The following is a 16,699-nucleotide window of genomic DNA, read 5'->3' on the forward strand; positions in this document are numbered from 1 at the left end:
GTTTCAAGGGCTGAGCCTTTTCCATCTCCTCTGGAGGTTTCTCTTCTCTGTAGAGACCTGAGCTGAAGATGGGAGAAGAGTTTCTCAGGCCTAGTGTCTTCATTTGAGTAGGTGGCTGTTGTCTTTGGTGGGACCTGAGGTGATGAGATCTCATGCAGACTTGGGCCAACTGGCCCCCTGCCCATCAGAGCAAGGGCAGCTGAGTTGATCCCAATGGATGGGGAAACAGAGGTTTCTGTGTTTTCTCTGTTCAGGCTTCCCAGCCTTTCACTGAATCCTTAAGGAGAAGGAAAACACTTAAAATCTGAAGTAAACACTGCTGAGAGGATGGGGGGGATTTCTAAGTGATCTTTTCTTCTCTCCCTGTAGCTGGTGTATGAGTTCTTCCTCAGGTTCCTGGAATCGCCTGACTTTCAACCAAATGTAGCCAAGAAATACATTGACCAGAAGTTTGTGCTATCTGTAAGTAACCATTGCCCCTGCCACTGTGCACCACCTTTATGAAGGACATGCAGCAGATTTTGGTCAAGGTGTTATGTAAACAGTCCAGCTTTGTCAGCAGGTGCTTGATTATGTGGGTTTTCTTTTTTCCTTGGTCTAGTCTTGAATGAGCAGCCAGAATTCTCTGTGCAGGGCAAGAGTGTGTGCAAGCTGTGGTCACTGGAACTCATCACTCATTGTACAGGTGGAGAGGGGTGCTGGGAACCTTGCAGGAGAAATATGGGCATGTGCAGCTTTATAGAGTGTGCAGGCCATCACTGTGTTTCTAAAGATGAAAGAAGTGCTGATGGTTTCAGCTTGTGACTGGGAGGCTGCATGTTTCAGAGAAGTGACTGCTGTGCTAAAGGCATCACTCAACTGAAAGAGCCACTTTTGCCAAGCAGGAGCGGTGCCCAGTGTTTCTGGTAGCTTTGTCCAGACAGGCAATATGCAGACACTGACTGAATTTCTCTCCCCACAGCTGCTGGATCTCTTTGACAGTGAAGACCCCAGAGAACGAGACTTCCTAAAGACTATTCTGCACAGGATCTACGGGAAGTTTCTGGGTCTGCGAGCGTATGTGAGGCGGCAGATCAACAATATATTTTACAGGTGAGATGTTTCTTAGTGCCACTGGCCTAGTGTGTGAGTGGGACAATCCAGTGAGATAAATTTGTGGCACTCACTAGGCTGTGATTCTCTCTGATCCAGACTGTGATTAGCTAAGTGGCTCAGTTATGTTACACTGCTTTGGTAGAGATAGCATTCACCTGTGCTTAAGAGCAGCGAGGATGTGATAGCACTGTCTTCAGCCCACATAGCAAATGTTGGGACCTGTGAGATTTAGCTGATCTGGGGGCCATGAATTTATTTGCTTATATCTCTTATACCTTGCCTTGCTGTCTTGGAGTTCTGTTGTTTGCTAGGAGACTTGCCACTCCAGTGTTTTTCCTTCCTTTTGCTTATCAAACTGTATCCGGTGTTTGGCAATGACCTCTCATTCTTCTCTTCTCTTTAGGTTCATCTATGAAACAGAGCACCACAATGGGATTGCAGAGCTGCTGGAGATCCTGGGAAGGTAAGGGTGCTTCTGGAAGCCCCAGAGGGCCCATAGTGAGTAAGACACCCCACCCAGCATGCTGTGTGAGCTGGCAGTGTCTTCTTTCAGCAGTTATTGCAGGAGCCACCTCTTCCAGAGGATCTCAGTCTGACAAAGCACACAGGGAAAGTACTCTCTAGCCTGCTGATAAATGCAGTGGTAGTCTTCTCCTTCTCAGATTTGTCTCCTGTTTTTTTGAGTTTGAGTCCAGTCACACTTGCTGTCTTGCCTCAGCAGGCAGTAAGAGTTCCTCACAGCCCTGAGAAGCCTTAGCAGTGGGCAGCCTACTCCATGGCTTCAACTGTCCTTCCATTTGCAGCCATCTGTTATGCTGCCATCCTCCAGTTCTGTAAAGGACAAGCCTTGAGGACTGGGCTGTTTCTGTGCTGGCTTTCCCCAGAGGTTCTGCTTAAGTGTGCGTGGGCTCAGCCTGGCACAGGACAGAGCAGAGCCCAGGCCCTTTCAGAGGCATTTCCCTGCTGTGCCTGTTGAGGAAACACTTGCTGATCATGGTATGTGTGTAAGTTGGGCCCCAGCAACCACAATTCTCCTGGTGGGTGCTTTTTCAAATGACTAATGAGACCTAGGGCAAGCCACTGATCCTTTTGAGGCGAGAGATACTGTATTTCTGCTGGGTGAAGATGTTAATGAGACTCTTGTTTCTTCTCAGCATAATCAATGGGTTTGCTTTGCCTCTGAAGGAAGAGCACAAGATGTTCCTCATCAGAGTCTTGCTACCACTGCACAAGGTGAAGTCTCTCAGTGTCTACCACCCACAGGTGAGAATTGCTTGAAGTTCCCAGGGCAGAATGTGATTCTTGCAAAAGTTGTTGTTCAGGCTTACTTATAGCTATTCACCAGCTGCATTACTGTGTTGTACAAAGTTCTTGCTGTGAGATATTTTGGGCTCTGCACTAGTCTCTTACTGCAGCGATTTGTCCCAGTCTTGCTGTGCCTGGGCCTGTATGTATACGTGCGTGCTTTTTGCCACTGGCTGATAGGAGGGTATCCTGCCATCTCCTGCTGATTTAACGCTGTGACCTGCTTTGCCTTTCTGTGCTGGAAGTTTGTGAAATATTGGGGCCCTGCTGAAACCAGAGAGGTAAAATTCCAAGCTGCAGTCATCAGCCTGTGCGTGTGGTGTGTCAGCTGTTAGTCACTACTGAGATATGCAGAGAAATCATTGTGCTGGGCTGCTAGGCTGGTATAGAGATTAATTTCTTGCAATTTAGAATACATAATAGAAGAGTAGATAAGATCCGGACTCAGGCTAGGAAGTGAAAAAGTATGGGTATTGAGCAGTGGTGTCTGTTCTCCCAGCCTTGTTTTTATGGGGCAGGGCTTTGTGATAGTCAGGTTTGTTCCTTCCCATGTGTGCCGCTCTGCTTGCATTTGAATATATTAGCTGCAGACTGCTCTAGGTGGCTCAGGTTCTATGCTTTGCACTGCACGAATGTCCTGAGCTCAGGCCCTGCCTGCTTGGTCTTAGAGCCTTCACTTGCCATCAGAAGAACTAGATTCATTTGTAGCGGCGACTGTCTACTCATCACACATACTGTGGAGGACATAATGTGACTTCCAGCCTAGGGTGGTGGTGGCACTTTAATATCAGGTACACTTGAGGAAGCTCTAATCTTGCCATGGTTTTTTTCCTACAGTTGGCGTACTGTGTTGTACAGTTCTTGGAGAAAGACAGCAGCTTGACAGAACCAGTGAGTAACCTTGCTTAACCTCTGTGTGTCAGTCAAGTCCTGAAGAGCTGCATGGCTTCATTGGTGAAAAAAGGCTAAAGAGGCTGGGAGTCAAGTGGATTGTTTACTGGGTTTGTCTGATACCCTGTGGGCAGAAGGAACTGTGCTGCTCATGTGCAGGCCTTTAGCATTCTCTCCTGCAAGCTTCGGGAGGGTAGGCTATAGTCTTCCTTTGTGCTTTGGATCTTGGTGTAGCAAAAGGAACACTATACCAAGCTGTCCTTTCAGGGCAGAGCTTTCAGCTAATGACATGCTGCAGAGGCAAAACACATGACTATCTGATATCTGATGGAACCAATGCGAGCTCATGGGGGCCCTGAAATCCTAAGAGTTCACTCCAGACTGCTGGAGTTGTCTAAAGAACTGTGGGGATGAGGTTAGGAACCTGGGACACAAAGGTCTGCTTAGGCGAGCCACTGTTCTTGATGAAAGTATTCTCCTTGCTACTGTAGCATCAGTCTCCTATGTCCAAAGTGTTAAGCGACATTGTAGACGCATTTGCCTTCAGGATGTAGTGCTGGGAAGCAGCAGATTCTGAAATGTGTGAGCAGCAGGGATGGGGACCTCACATATTCCAGTTACTGTTAACCAGGCTATATGCTGGCTTAGCAGAGGGTGCAAGCAGGAGACAAGTGTTTCTCCACCCACTGTAGGCCAGGAAATGTCTTCTACAGAGCTGAGCTTCACAGCCTCAAAACAGCAGATGGCCAAAGAACACATGCTTGTGACACGGTAGCAGGGAGCACCAGAAAGTGTGAGCATTTTAATAAGTAATGCTAGCTGGGGTCGTTCTGTTCTCTGGCTTAAATGTGTGTGTTCATGGTGAGCCTGACTGTGCTCGGTGGAAGCTGGTCAGCTGTTGTCAGCTTTCTGGCTCCTCAGCTCTGACACCAGCAGTGCTGAAGCAGACCTTCCAGCTTTTCCTTTAAATGTGGGTCCTCCATTTCCTGTGTTCCCAAAAGCCTGCTCTGAAACAAACTGCGTAAAGTAGCTTCCTGATCATGCTGAGTGCTTCCTGTGGCTGACATCCAGCCCAACAGCCTCTTGCCAAAGCACTTAACTGTAGGGTGAGGGAGAAGAGAGAAATAGAAATCTGTCAATAATTCCAGGATTCATTTTGCAGCTTATTCAAATAGTAAAGCTCCACGGTTCATCACTGCTTCTTGGGTAATGGGTTAGAGATCTATGTCTGGTTTGGTGCTTGTGGAAAGCAGTGGGATGACCCGATTTCATTACCTTCAGTGGGTGTTGCGTTGGGTCTCAACCGGACATACCAAGGCTGTATTGCCACAGGTTGTGTCCTGTTGAAGCATCCTCCTTTTGAAGGTTTTGAATAGACTCCTGAGATGACTGGGGTTATTGAAGCCTTGATGGATCACAGGGCTTGTACATCAGCAAGGCTCTTGAATGTACTAGGAGATGTTGCCACCAGCGCTGGAAGTAGGCCAGATCACTCACTAGGTCTATACTTGCTTAGAGTGGGCCTCCCAGAAGCTTGCTCAGCAAAGCTTGACATGGTAGCTCTTGCATTAACAGTAGTCTGAATGACTGCCAGGTGAGCAAGGCCTCAGATGTGCTCAGTAATAGCAAAGACAGACTTGACACACCTCGCACCACCTTAGCTGTAGGAGAAATTACATCTGAGTCACTGAAGCTAACTTTTGCCTGAGTGGCAGACCTGAGTAATGACAAACACTGAGGATACCAAAGTGTTGGTTTCTCAAGCCTTAAGTTGGTAGAAACAATGCTCAGATGTTTCTGATCTTACTGTTCCATTGCCCACTACCGTCCCTCCACTGCTGTGAACTTCCTCTCAAGTGCTGGCTTCAGGATCAGGTTGCTGAAGTACACACAGTTTGAAAGAGCAGCTCTTATCACCAGTTGTGTGTGAATCGAGTGTCCACAGAGTTAGCATTTCTGTAAATGCCATATCAATGGCTCCAACAGAGTGAAGGTCTGCAGGATCTTGGATCCTGCCTTTGACCACGTCTAGAAGCAGATGGGTAGGGAAGGAAGCAATATTAAAAATAAATAAATAAAACCAAGTGGGATATAGCCCTTTCCCTAGTATATTCTTCCAGTATCTTGTAAGCAATAGTTTACTAAACCAGAAGTTGCATCTGCCTTGTCATATTTAATTATCACCATTAGGTGTAACTTCCACAAACTTGTCTACTCCCTTCTGAGGTCTGTTTGGACTTTGAGTCTCCACAAAGTCGTGCAAGAATGAGCTCCATAATCCAATTACTTTTGTGTGAAATAGTGCTTCCTTGTCCCAAACCCATGCATTGCATTATTTATTGGGTGCTCCCCAGTGTTCAAGCTTTGTGAATAATGATTCCTCAGTGACCTCCATAGCATTTCCAGTTTTATTAGTTGATCTTCCATGGTTGCTCTGCACTATCTGACAGCTGCTGCCCACTCTGGTTTGAGCCTTACGTGGTAAGCTGTGTTTGGGGAAAAAAGTGGTTCTGAGCTTTGTGCTTGTATTACAGAATTGTAGCAGCCTGGGTAGTGCTGCTGTCTTGCATGGAACTTGGCAGAGTTTGGGCTTTTCTCCTCTTTCTTCCCCAATAATCCACCTTGGCTTTCTGAGAAAGTCTCGTCTGTAACTTCCTCCACTCTGCTGTTGTGACTAGAACGTTAAAAATTTATTTCACAGCTGGTGTTAACTTTCAGCCTCTAACACTATCTCTGCACCCTCCCCACTCAGGTGATTGTGGGCTTGCTGAAGTTCTGGCCGAAAACTCACAGTCCCAAGGAGGTGATGTTTTTAAATGAGCTGGAGGAGATCCTGGATGTGATTGAGCCATCTGAGTTTGTGAAAGTTATGGAGCCCTTGTTCAGGCAGTTGGCCAAGTGTGTCTCCAGCCCACACTTTCAGGTGGGTTGCAGCTCAGGGAGGGGATAGGGCACTGGCTTGTAATCCGCTTGGCATATGAGGGTGACACCGCAGCTTTTGGGCTCGTCTTTGTGGATCAGTGGCACATGGAGGTGTGACCAGGGTAAGTATTGGGTTGACACATGGTGGGAGGTGGTGAGAATCCTCACCACAACCACAGAGCAAGCTCACCCAAAGAGAAAACAAAGCAGATCGATGGATGCCCTCCTGCTGCACTGTGCTAGTCAGCACCACGTATTGCAGCAGGCTGGAACTGGAGCAGACCAAACATACAGGAGATCCATCCAGTGTCACCCTGTTGCAGTAAAACCAAGCTGGCTGCAGTATTGGAGGGAGGCCAACCAAAGAGACAGTGCGCAGAGAAGGTACTTTGTATTATTCTGGTGTAGGTGGTAAAGAGTGAGGTACACTGAAAAAGTGCTAGAGTCTGCTTCTTCCATGTTCCCACTGAAGGAAAGTTGTTTTAGCCTGGTACTACAGCCAATATCTGTGGCTGGTAGTCTTAAGGTTTAAAATGTTTAATGGTGGTAGGACCTGTTAGTAGCTCCTAGCAGGTGTTTTTGGCTCATTGCTTTAGGTTGCTCTGAAGAGCACCTGGGAAGAAGATAGCTCGCTGGTGAAACGCATGGCTGACCCAGATATGGGTGGGGTGTTAAATAGTGAAATAGCCCTTCCCCAGAGCGAACATAACTGCACAGTGAGGCAGAATGGCTTCAGTCTGTCTTTTTGTACAGAGCGGTACAAAGTCATGGTTTACAAGCCAAAAATGAGGTCACTCTAGGTCATGTGTATGTAAAAGATCACTGTTTCCTGGAAAGGACTGGGGGAGCCTGATGGAAACCAGCTGGACGTGGATCATTGGTGTGGGGATGGGAACCAAAGGACTAACATGACCTTTGGGTGTGGAAGGACCTACCGTAGGAAATTAAGGAGCTTGAATAAAGTAGGGTAAAGGCTGGAGGAGAGGCATCCTGTACTTGATAGCAGCTCTCATCTGTTGCCAACTCTTTGAAAAACAAGACTAGAAAACCTGAAGACGGTACTAACACTTTACAGCCTAAGAAAATTAACACCAAAGGTGTCCCATACAGTCAGGCTGAACAGTCTCTGTGTCTGCAGCTTGTCTGAGAGCAAAAATAGGAATTGACTTCTTGGTAAGTCTGAACACCTTGGTGCCGGAGAGTGTTCTCTGAGTGGATTGTGGTTAATCTAGCAGACAAAGGCTTAACAGGATCTAATAGCTGGAAACCAAAGCTAGGTAAGTGAACACAAGGCAAGTTTCACTTCATTTACTCGTGTGGAACAATACATTTAAGGGGATATAGTGAGTTCTCCATCATCTGAAATATGAAACTGAGCCTGGATGTCTCTCTAGGTTTTCAAGCCATTTTCAAGCTAGCATTAAATGCAGAAATTAACCTGGTAATCTGCATTGCCCAGATTTGTGGTTAAATATGAAGAACTGTGGTTGAATCTATCACTATGTGGAAACTTGTTAGACTTGTTTGTCTTGTTAGAGCAGGATGGCTGCCCCAAGATTTTCCATATTTTCACCCTTACTAAATCAGGGGCTGAACTGTGGGCCTGGTGACTGAAGCATGCTCCGAAGGCCAGAGGGACTCTTGTGGGGAAGGCCAGGTAAGAATGGGAGGAAAAGAGCTTTGCAGAGGACAGTCTTAGGAAACAAAGGAGGCTTGGAGCTAGTCTGAACTGGGACCTGGAATGGATGACATTAGTGTCCTCAAGTGTTGTGTAAAGGATGTTGGAGTCGTCAGTATATCGATAGGCTTGCCTAGTCAAGAATGTAACCCAGGAAAGTGAGAAGTGTCTGGAAGAGGCTAAGGGAAAGAAGGCTGGGCAGCAGTGATGATTGGCCTTGTAGAAGGTGGTGAAGGTCAGCCCTACTGCCCACATTGTGGGGAACCATTTGCTCCTCAGCTGGGTGGCGGCAAGCTCTGGTCTCAGCACTGCGCAGTTTCCCTGTGCACCACAGGTGTTACTGGAAGGAGCTTCTCCAAGGATGGCTTTCTATCCCACTGCAGGTGGCAGAGCGAGCACTGTACTATTGGAACAACGAGTATATCATGAGCCTGATCAGCGATAACGCAGCCAAAATTCTCCCGATCATGTTTCCAGCGCTCTACAAGAACTCCAAGAGTCACTGGAACAAGTAGGTCTTTCCGCATGCCCTGGCACTTGCTGTGCATGCAGGATTGCTTGACCTACGAGCGATCTTGGGGCATGCCGTTACAGTGCAATGATGCGTGGCACTCAGTGACACCAGGTTCTGAGCCAGGGGGGTTGTTAGTAGTGTCAGCATGGAAAAGTGTCACAGCAGACCACAGTGGCCTGCTTCTGCAAGGGGTCAGGCACCTGCAGTGACCTGCCTCAAGGCCATTGAGTCTACCCAGAGTTTGATACCTGCATATCACTGATGCTGCTGGTCTCTTGGAGGTTTGCAGTACGTAGGTTTTCCAGCCAATTTCTGGCTCCTTCTTAAGTAATGATCACCCATATGCTGTCCATGAACAGAGACCTTGGCTAATGCAATGCCTGACTTCTTGAGTACAGGAAGAACAGAGAAAGCAGAACTACTCACGCAGATGTCCTATGTCGAATTATTGCCCTCTGTGTCTGATTCCTCAGTACTAGTCTGCTCTATCGTTCTCCAATCAACTTCCTTTCTTCTGACTGCTTCTTCAGTTGATTCCTTACCTGGTTAATTCGAGTTGTAAAACTCACTTCCTTCTAACAAATCAGCTGAAAATACTCAGTCCGTAGCCTAGATCATAAAATCTTCCAGCAAAACCACAAGAAGACAAAAAAAATCATATTCCCCTATTCCAGAGGGTGGAAAAAAGCAAAGTAATTAATTCTGGGGAGGCTGGGTGAGTCCAGGGCTTAGGATTATGCTGTGGTAGCAAAGACAGGGTTGTGAGGTGGAACTTGTTTGCAGAGAGCTCCCCACTGGCCTGCTGTTTGGCTACTTCCTTCTCTTCATTGTATCAGGAAGCACAAACCTGAGCCACCAGTCAAGGGTGCTCTAAAGACTGGGGTAGACTCAGACACGCAGACCTGAATGCACACAAACACCCAGATACGCACGCATGTGCACCAACAGGCACATACCTGTATGCACACACATGTATGATGCGTGTGACCATAGGCCCATGTGCGCACAGACACTCACTCGGTGTTACTGGCCTTCCTGATCAGAGTTCAGAAAAGGACTTTATGTTCTTGTTTGAAAACCTTCACCAGTTCTGTTTCCTTTTTGCATCAGTCAATATTCATGATTCTGCTGTTTCTGTCTTGTTGTCTTGGCTCCTTCCCAGTGGTATGGCAGAAGAAGTTGTGAAGGTGTTTTCCTCTTATTTCTCCTTGTTTTATCACCAGCCACATCTTCTCAGGGCAGGTTGAGTACCTCAGATTCTCCCCTTCCTTCCCATAGCTTGTCTACTCCACACTTCGTCAGACAGCCTGCCTAAATCCAGCAGGGCTGTAGCTCTTCCTTATTCTATCTGTAGAGCTGGTGAGGCACAGAGCTCAATCTACAGAGTCTCTTGTCTTTTGCCTCTGGGTCAGGTATTTCAGAGACAGCTTCAGTAATTGTTTATATTCCCCGGGAGAGTCTTTGTCCCAGAGTGAGCTCACACACAGTGCAGGCTATCCATAAATTGCTGACACAAAGTTGGCTTTTCCTCTGTGGTATTCTCTGTGCTGCTTCCCATCTCTACAGGGCTGCTGAATGTCTGTGTTTTGGACAGCTCGGCGACAAAGCTCATGACTGAATGCTGGGCAGCACAAAAAAGTCATTGCGGTGAACTGTGGGAGGCACTAAAGCTAGATTAGGTAAAGCCCCTTTGAGAACAGCCCTGAGCAGGTCCCTAGCATCCTTCCTTTCCAGTTTCCAACTACACGAAATAAATGTGTGAATGCATATTTTTGCACTCAGTCTGACCACAGCAGAGCAGACCTGTCCCAGTGGTCTTCGCGTTCTTCTCCGTCTCTTTCTTCCTGTGCGATAGTCTCTGCTGTGTTTGTGGAGGGGGTTTCCCATGGTAAGAGCTGCAACTGTGTGAAAATCTTTTGTCACGTTCCTGTAGAATGTGAGTTGCTGCTGGTGTTAACTCCTGTCTGTGCTGCTGGTGCTAACTCAGGGTGAGAACCTGGAGGATACCATCATGACTTGTTCTCCTTTCCTCATTTCTTTGCAGGACGATCCATGGGCTGATTTATAATGCACTGAAGCTGTTCATGGAGATGAACCAAAAGCTTTTTGATGACTGCACACAGCAATACAAGGCAGAGAAGCAGAAGTGAGTAAGAGGTTCATGCCAAGTAACTTGAGGTCATCCTGGACTCTCCTTGGGGTACAGCAGCAGATGGTAGATGCCAGTAGGCAGAGGGAAAATGGAAAAGTGGCACAAATAATTTTGTCAAAAAGTAGGATTCCTCAGCAATAACTATGTGTAGGGATGTGTAGGGATGAGAAGAGGTAAAATGTGTGCCCTGATAAAAATTCTTTCAGTTCTGCTGAAGCAGGTAGCTCAGAAAAGAGTGACAGAGTTTGCTGGGTCATAAGGAAATTAATTCTGATGTAGAGGATACTCAGCTTTGCAGAGACACTTACGCTCTGCCTTGGAAATATTTGCCAGTTCGTATATGTTGTAGTGATGCCAGTGGAATCCTGCTGCTTTAGAAGGACTTCTTTGAAGAGCTTTGCTGCAGCGGGCATAATGCATATTTCATGCCACAGGATGCTTTCAATTTTCCATTAATAAAGATGGAATAATACCTGGAATTTCAAAGAGCAAATGGTGGGGATAAAATCTAAGCTCAGCAACTCTCTGTGCCGTGATGCCGTAAAGAGGAAAAAACTCACTTTTTCTGCTTCCTCATACTCGTTTTGGTACTTGTATGAATGACTTGCCCTGGTGAGCTGAGTCAGTTCAGTAAGGTAGAAGGAAGTTTTTTGGTTTGGGTTTGGTTTTTGTTTGGTTTTTTTTTTTTTTCTGGGTCTGTTTTCTGCTGACTTAGTGACATAAAATAATGCTTCTCATTCCTGGATGAGCCAGGGCTGCAACACGGGCAGCAGTGGGGGGAGCAGGGCTAACCCTTGCTGGCAGTGGGGAGCTCTGGGGTACATTCATTTTTTTGTGAAATAGTAATAAATAACAAAGTTGCGATATGGATTAGAGTGTGGGGATGGGTAACCTGCATATGGAGAAATCAAGGTTTTGTTAACATCTAAATTGGGAGGAAGCAAGACTTTTTTTCTTTCCCATTTTAGGGCGTTTTTGAAGCCCACAAATGTCTGCACATGTATTTTAAGTCACAGTGACAGCACATTTACTATGACATCTACCTGGTGTTTCCATCAGGAGCTTTTTCTGCCTGTTTAGCTTCTACCTGTGCTGACCTGCTGGGGGTGACTGGTCCCAGTATTGGTGTGTGGATGATGGAGGATTGTTCTGGAAAAGGTCAACAAAGCAGCTCAGATCTGTCCAAGAAATGGATGGGTAGAGCTGCACTGTTTTCTGCTCATGTTAAGATGATTTATTTTTTTTCCTCTAGTGCCTCTCTGCCTAATTATGTTTCAGAAAACCTTGTGTTGGGTTTTTATCAAGGATATACCTTTTGCTCTCCCAGTTAACCAAATCTGCTAAAATGCCGTTTGAAAGCTTGGTGGGCAGAATGTAAAAATGTCTTTTAGCAGCTGAATCTGAGATGATTTTACCTACAATGAGCATGATACATTTCCTCAGCTAAATGGGATTTCCCTGCCACAGGGACCCAGCTAAAGAGGCCTTTCTGGGCGAAAACAAGAAGGCTCAACTCTGCTGTTGCTAGCACAGCTTTAGCAGCTGTTTCTGGCTTGAGAAGTGTGAAAAGGTCCTCCTTTGAAGGGATGCTAGAGCTGGGAGAGAATGCTATGAAAGGTTTGTAGGGCCAGGCTGGGAAACAACTAGAAAGGGAAATCAGTGGCAGAAGGGGATGGGATAGGACAGCAAGCAGGTTGGTGGGGAAGAGCACCTTGTCTGGGCAAGGAGGTAGAAAGGAGGTAGAGGCTTTGGGTGGAGCTACAGTGAAGAGCCGGTTTGTGGAGGGGTTGTGGTGGTAGCGTTACTCTTAATGTCAATGGATAGTAGGAATGGGATAGGTGAAGGGAACAAATTAGAGAAGTGAGGAGTTTGGGGTTTCTTGGGCAAGGGGCCTGGGACTGGACAGGACGTAGGAAAATGGTGGGGGAGAAGAGCGTGCACTTGGGAAGATGGATTAGAAACCTGGGTTTACTAGAGCAATATGCCCGAGTTCTTTGCTTAAGTTCATTGTGAAAATGTCATCTTTTCCTGCCATGTCTTTAAAATATCCAAGAAGTATAAGCAAACCCGTGTGCACTTTACATTGTGGCTGCATATGCTGGAGCCTAATAGAATACGTCGTTGCTGGAATGAACAGGGTTAGAAAAACATATTTCACAGGCAGCAGAAAGTGTTGTTTGGTGGTGTCTCCCTGGTGGAATAAGATAATTTCATACTGAAGAGTCTACCTCAGTTTGGGGTGCCATTCCTGCGCTTCCCCTACCTGCCTCTCTTTCCACAGAGTGCTGCAACCTGTTCTGGTGAGCAGCAGGTTGCATTGCCTCCGTTCCAGTGGAGAAGACATGCTGCACCTGCAGCTCATTTCTGCTGCCTCCCTGGCAGAGCTGACGGCAGGCCATGCCTGTCGGCGGACAGTAATGTGACATTGCAGTCAACTGTCATTTTCTTTTCAACCACAGAGACTTAAAACAAACAGAAATAGTGCTGGTGGTTTTTTTCCTAATAAAAATCTGTAAGGCTGTAATGTCAAGTGCCTCCAGTGTAAAGCAGCATGCTGAAGGCTGCCTGTGGGAATGCTGGCTGGATCACTGTAATGCAGGATTGACCTTTAACTGTGCAATGCCTTGCTTTTTCCACAGGACCTTGGCTTTATTCAGTAAGACTGACAAGTTTGAAACGCTGAGGTTTCTTGAGCGTAGACAGAAAAAGGAAGAGACACCTATGAAGTGTTTTTCCAATGAGCCACTAGAGACCTTGTCCTGTGAACTAGAAGACAGAACGTGTGGGAAGGACTGCACATGCGAACAAAGCCAGTAAATGTGAAACAGAGAAAAGGAGAGAGCTTCTAGGTACAAAATTAGGCTGCAACCAGATGTTGAGAGGCCTGCTTAGAAAAGTCTTAGCCATGTTATTAATTAGTTACCATGCCTACCAGTGACATGCCAGCTCAGGCCCATCACTGCTGCACCCTGGCTGTGCAGCTGCAGCCAAGGCTGGTCATGGAGGGCCAGACTGTCCCCGGATCATGTGGAGAGGCTCTCTACTGTTCAGTGCAGATGGACTGACCGCACCTTACTAATCTCCCCAGATATCTTGAAAGTGTTTGAATTATCAGAACCCTTCAGAAAACTGCAGGGAGGTTGGGGCAGATAGATAGTGTGTGGTCCCGAATGTGCCCTTCTGTAAAAGTGTGAGGGCCTTGAACACTGCCTTTCAAGAAGTGTGGTGTCAGCATGCCACCCTGACACCTGACATCTCTCTGGTAGGAGCTACCTTGCATCCTTCGGTGTAGGCCACAGCAGTGGGAAGGAGAAGGTACCTCCCAATATAGCTCTTCTTTTCCAAATGTCCAAATACTGCTAGTAATGGCATCAGGAATGAAGGGAACTGATGAGGTACACATCACCTGGAAAGCAGGGCTGGGGGTGCTGGCCCTGTAGACTCAGCACTGTCCTGTGAGGTGTTGCTGTTGAGAAAGGTAGGATTCTCCAGAGACTCAATGTGGATGAGTGACACTTTCAGATGAACTCCAATGGACATGTCCTAGCGTAGGAGGTAAAGCCAGGCTGATTGATGAGGCTGGGAGGAAGTTTCCTATGCTGGATAGCTGTAATACTACAGTTAAATCAGTGTGGCATCATAATAAAGATGAAACTTGTTTCATTCTTTGGAAATACTTGTTTGGCTGAAAAGAATAATCACAGGTGTAAAGCTTTCAGACTTTTAGAAGCACTGCTTTTAGTCACACTGGGTATTCTCTTTGCAAGGTGGTCTTTTGCAATATCTGCTGAGCACATGATGGATAAACTGGTGGATCTTGAAGTGCAATGAGGAATGGAGGGCTTTCCTGATGCTATTCAGACTGCTTTGGTGATCTGAAAGGAAAGAACTCATGCTAGAGGTGCATGGAGCTGAATGACTGGATGAGTGCCCTCGTGGCTCACTGTGTACCAGACCAGTAATGTGATGTATTCCGGCCGAACAAAACAAGGTTTATTACACCTATACATGGCATGGCAGTAGACACAATACTGGAAAAGTAGACATTGCTTTGATGGTCAGTGGCCTTCATGATGTGAGGGTCTTTGTGGAAAGACATATTGGTCTGCATTTCCAGTGGCAAGATTGGAGCAATACATATGTTTCTCTTTACCAGACATTAAAAAGGATTCTAGAGAAATCGGGGATGAGGCAGGAAAGAGCTAGGGAAGATCAGTGCAAACTCCTGGTCACAGTCCCCTGCAGAGATATCCAGAGCTCTGTCAGAAAATGAGGTGTGGGTTATTCATTTGGGGTTTGGGTTTGGGTGAGGTTGGTTGGTTGTTTTTTTTTTTTGACCCTATGTTCTCTGATGGAGTAGTCTGCTGCTTGAATGCTTGGCAGCTTCAGTCTTGTTTTTAGCCTTCTTTCTTACATATATTTCAAGAGTGTGAGGTGATTACAGAGTATAAGAACTTCCTTACCATGGATATATAGGGCAGTAGAGAGACCAGTAGCTGGGATGAAAGCCAGATAGTTAGTTATAATCAGAAACAAAGCAGAGATTTTAGTGCAGATGGAGAAGAGAATAACAAGGAGTGGTGGATGCTCACCTGTTTGCAGGGAACATTCACTGCCCTGGGATTTACAGGTGGCCCAGTTGAACGGTCACTTAAGGTCTGTGCCAAGTTCAAGAGCCATGCCTGGGGTTGTTATGGCCAGAGAGGACACTGCAGGCAGTTGAGCCCCAGCTCTGTTGGAAATGGCAGTTTGCCCTGTGCATCTGTTTGTGCATCTGTGGGGCACCAGGAAAACATTTGACGTCCAAACTGGTGTCATTGCTTTACTCCAGAAACCAGTCGCTCTGGTCCACTCCTGCAGCACAAAGCCAGAAAAAACCAAACTGTACAGCCCGCTGCTGCCACCTTGTGAGCTAGGAGGATGCCTGCCTACCTCCTGCTGGCTGCACTGTGTCCCCTCTTCTTGCCGCATCTCACCTGTAGATAGAATTAGGGGTGTTTGAAGGACGGAGCAGTTCTTCCCCTCGCCTGCACTTTTCTGCTGTCTCTTTTGTCTTCCTGTGAGCAAAAGCTGTACCTTCCCTGGCAGTTCATGCTTGCGCGCTGTCTCTCTCTGCAGGGGAAGGTTCAGGATGAAGGAACGGGAAGAAATGTGGCAGAAAATAGAGGAGCTGGCCCGACTAAACCCTCAGGTGGGTAACAGCAGGACCTAGGATGAATGAAACAGGAATGTGCTGAGGGTCTTGACCTGCTTCCTCAGCTCATGAGAGCAGGCTCTAGCACCTGATCTCAGTCCTGTGCACACAGCTGCATGGGTGGTCTGTCCCTCCCAAAACCCAGTGTCTTGGGGATGCTGGCAGTGTTTTCCCAGCCTGGCCCTCTGTAGCACTGACTTCTAAGTAATGCCTTAGAGCATGTACATGTTTATGGACTCCTCTCTCAGCTGTGGCGGCGCATGCGGTATGCTGTGGCTCTGATGGCACAGGTAGGATGGGTAGAAGATCCTCCTTTCCTGTCTGTGTACCTACTGCTACCTTTGCAGATGCCAGCAAAGGCAGCTGGAAGAAGTGTGCTGTGCTATGTTAGGATGCAGAGGGAGGAGGCTTAGTGTTGGATGGCATGCTGACTCTCCAGCTGTCTGTGTTGTCTGCAGTACCCCATGTATTACGCACCTCCACCATTGCCTCCTGTCTGCTGTATGGAAACAGAGACCCCAACTGCAGAGGATATACAGCTACTGAAGAAAACGGTGGAGACAGAGGCTGTGCAGGTGCGTAGGTGACTAGGGTTCTTCCACAACTGCTCTCGGACCAGCCAGGACATCAGCATAGTCAGCCCAGGGTCCAGCAGCCAGAACTGCCTCTTTTCAAGTGTTCTGAGGGTAAATGCCCGTGCTCTCATCCCTGATCTTTAGGGATCAACCTGTAGTCTGAAGAGTGGGGTTTGTTTAACCTTCCCACTCTGGAAAAAGTGCAAGCGGGACTTTTCTGTGCCCTTTTGGTCTGTGTTTGGCTCTCAGCCTGTTCTGCAGCATGCTGCGGTGTTACCTGGCATATCCTAGAGCAGCTGGAGCCAGATAATGGGGAGGCTGGAGGGGTGAAGGGGTTTGCTACTGATCCCTGACTCCTTTGGTTTGTCTGTAG

At 47.1% G+C, this 16,699-nt stretch overlaps 1 protein-coding gene across 2 annotated transcripts in view; it reads left to right on the forward strand.

Annotated features, from left to right (window-relative positions):
* The window catches only part of PPP2R5D (protein phosphatase 2 regulatory subunit B'delta), a 31,031-nt gene that overhangs the window by 11,370 nt on the left and 2,962 nt on the right, over nucleotides 1-16,699 (forward strand). For both annotated transcript variants that reach the window (XM_064446538.1, XM_064446540.1), the window contains exons 6-15: nucleotides 370-462; nucleotides 962-1,092; nucleotides 1,499-1,558; nucleotides 2,250-2,358; nucleotides 3,238-3,291; nucleotides 6,044-6,214; nucleotides 8,275-8,402; nucleotides 10,450-10,551; nucleotides 15,676-15,748; nucleotides 16,210-16,326. In XM_064446538.1, coding sequence (XP_064302608.1) covers nucleotides 370-462; nucleotides 962-1,092; nucleotides 1,499-1,558; nucleotides 2,250-2,358; nucleotides 3,238-3,291; nucleotides 6,044-6,214; nucleotides 8,275-8,402; nucleotides 10,450-10,551; nucleotides 15,676-15,748; nucleotides 16,210-16,326 — 1,038 coding nt within the window. The remainder of the gene's footprint in view (nucleotides 1-369; nucleotides 463-961; nucleotides 1,093-1,498; nucleotides 1,559-2,249; nucleotides 2,359-3,237; nucleotides 3,292-6,043; nucleotides 6,215-8,274; nucleotides 8,403-10,449; nucleotides 10,552-15,675; nucleotides 15,749-16,209; nucleotides 16,327-16,699) is intronic.

Source organism: Phalacrocorax carbo, chromosome 3, assembly GCF_963921805.1.
Source record: "Phalacrocorax carbo chromosome 3, bPhaCar2.1, whole genome shotgun sequence".
In the NCBI taxonomy this organism is placed as follows: Eukaryota; Metazoa; Chordata; class Aves; order Suliformes; family Phalacrocoracidae; genus Phalacrocorax; species Phalacrocorax carbo.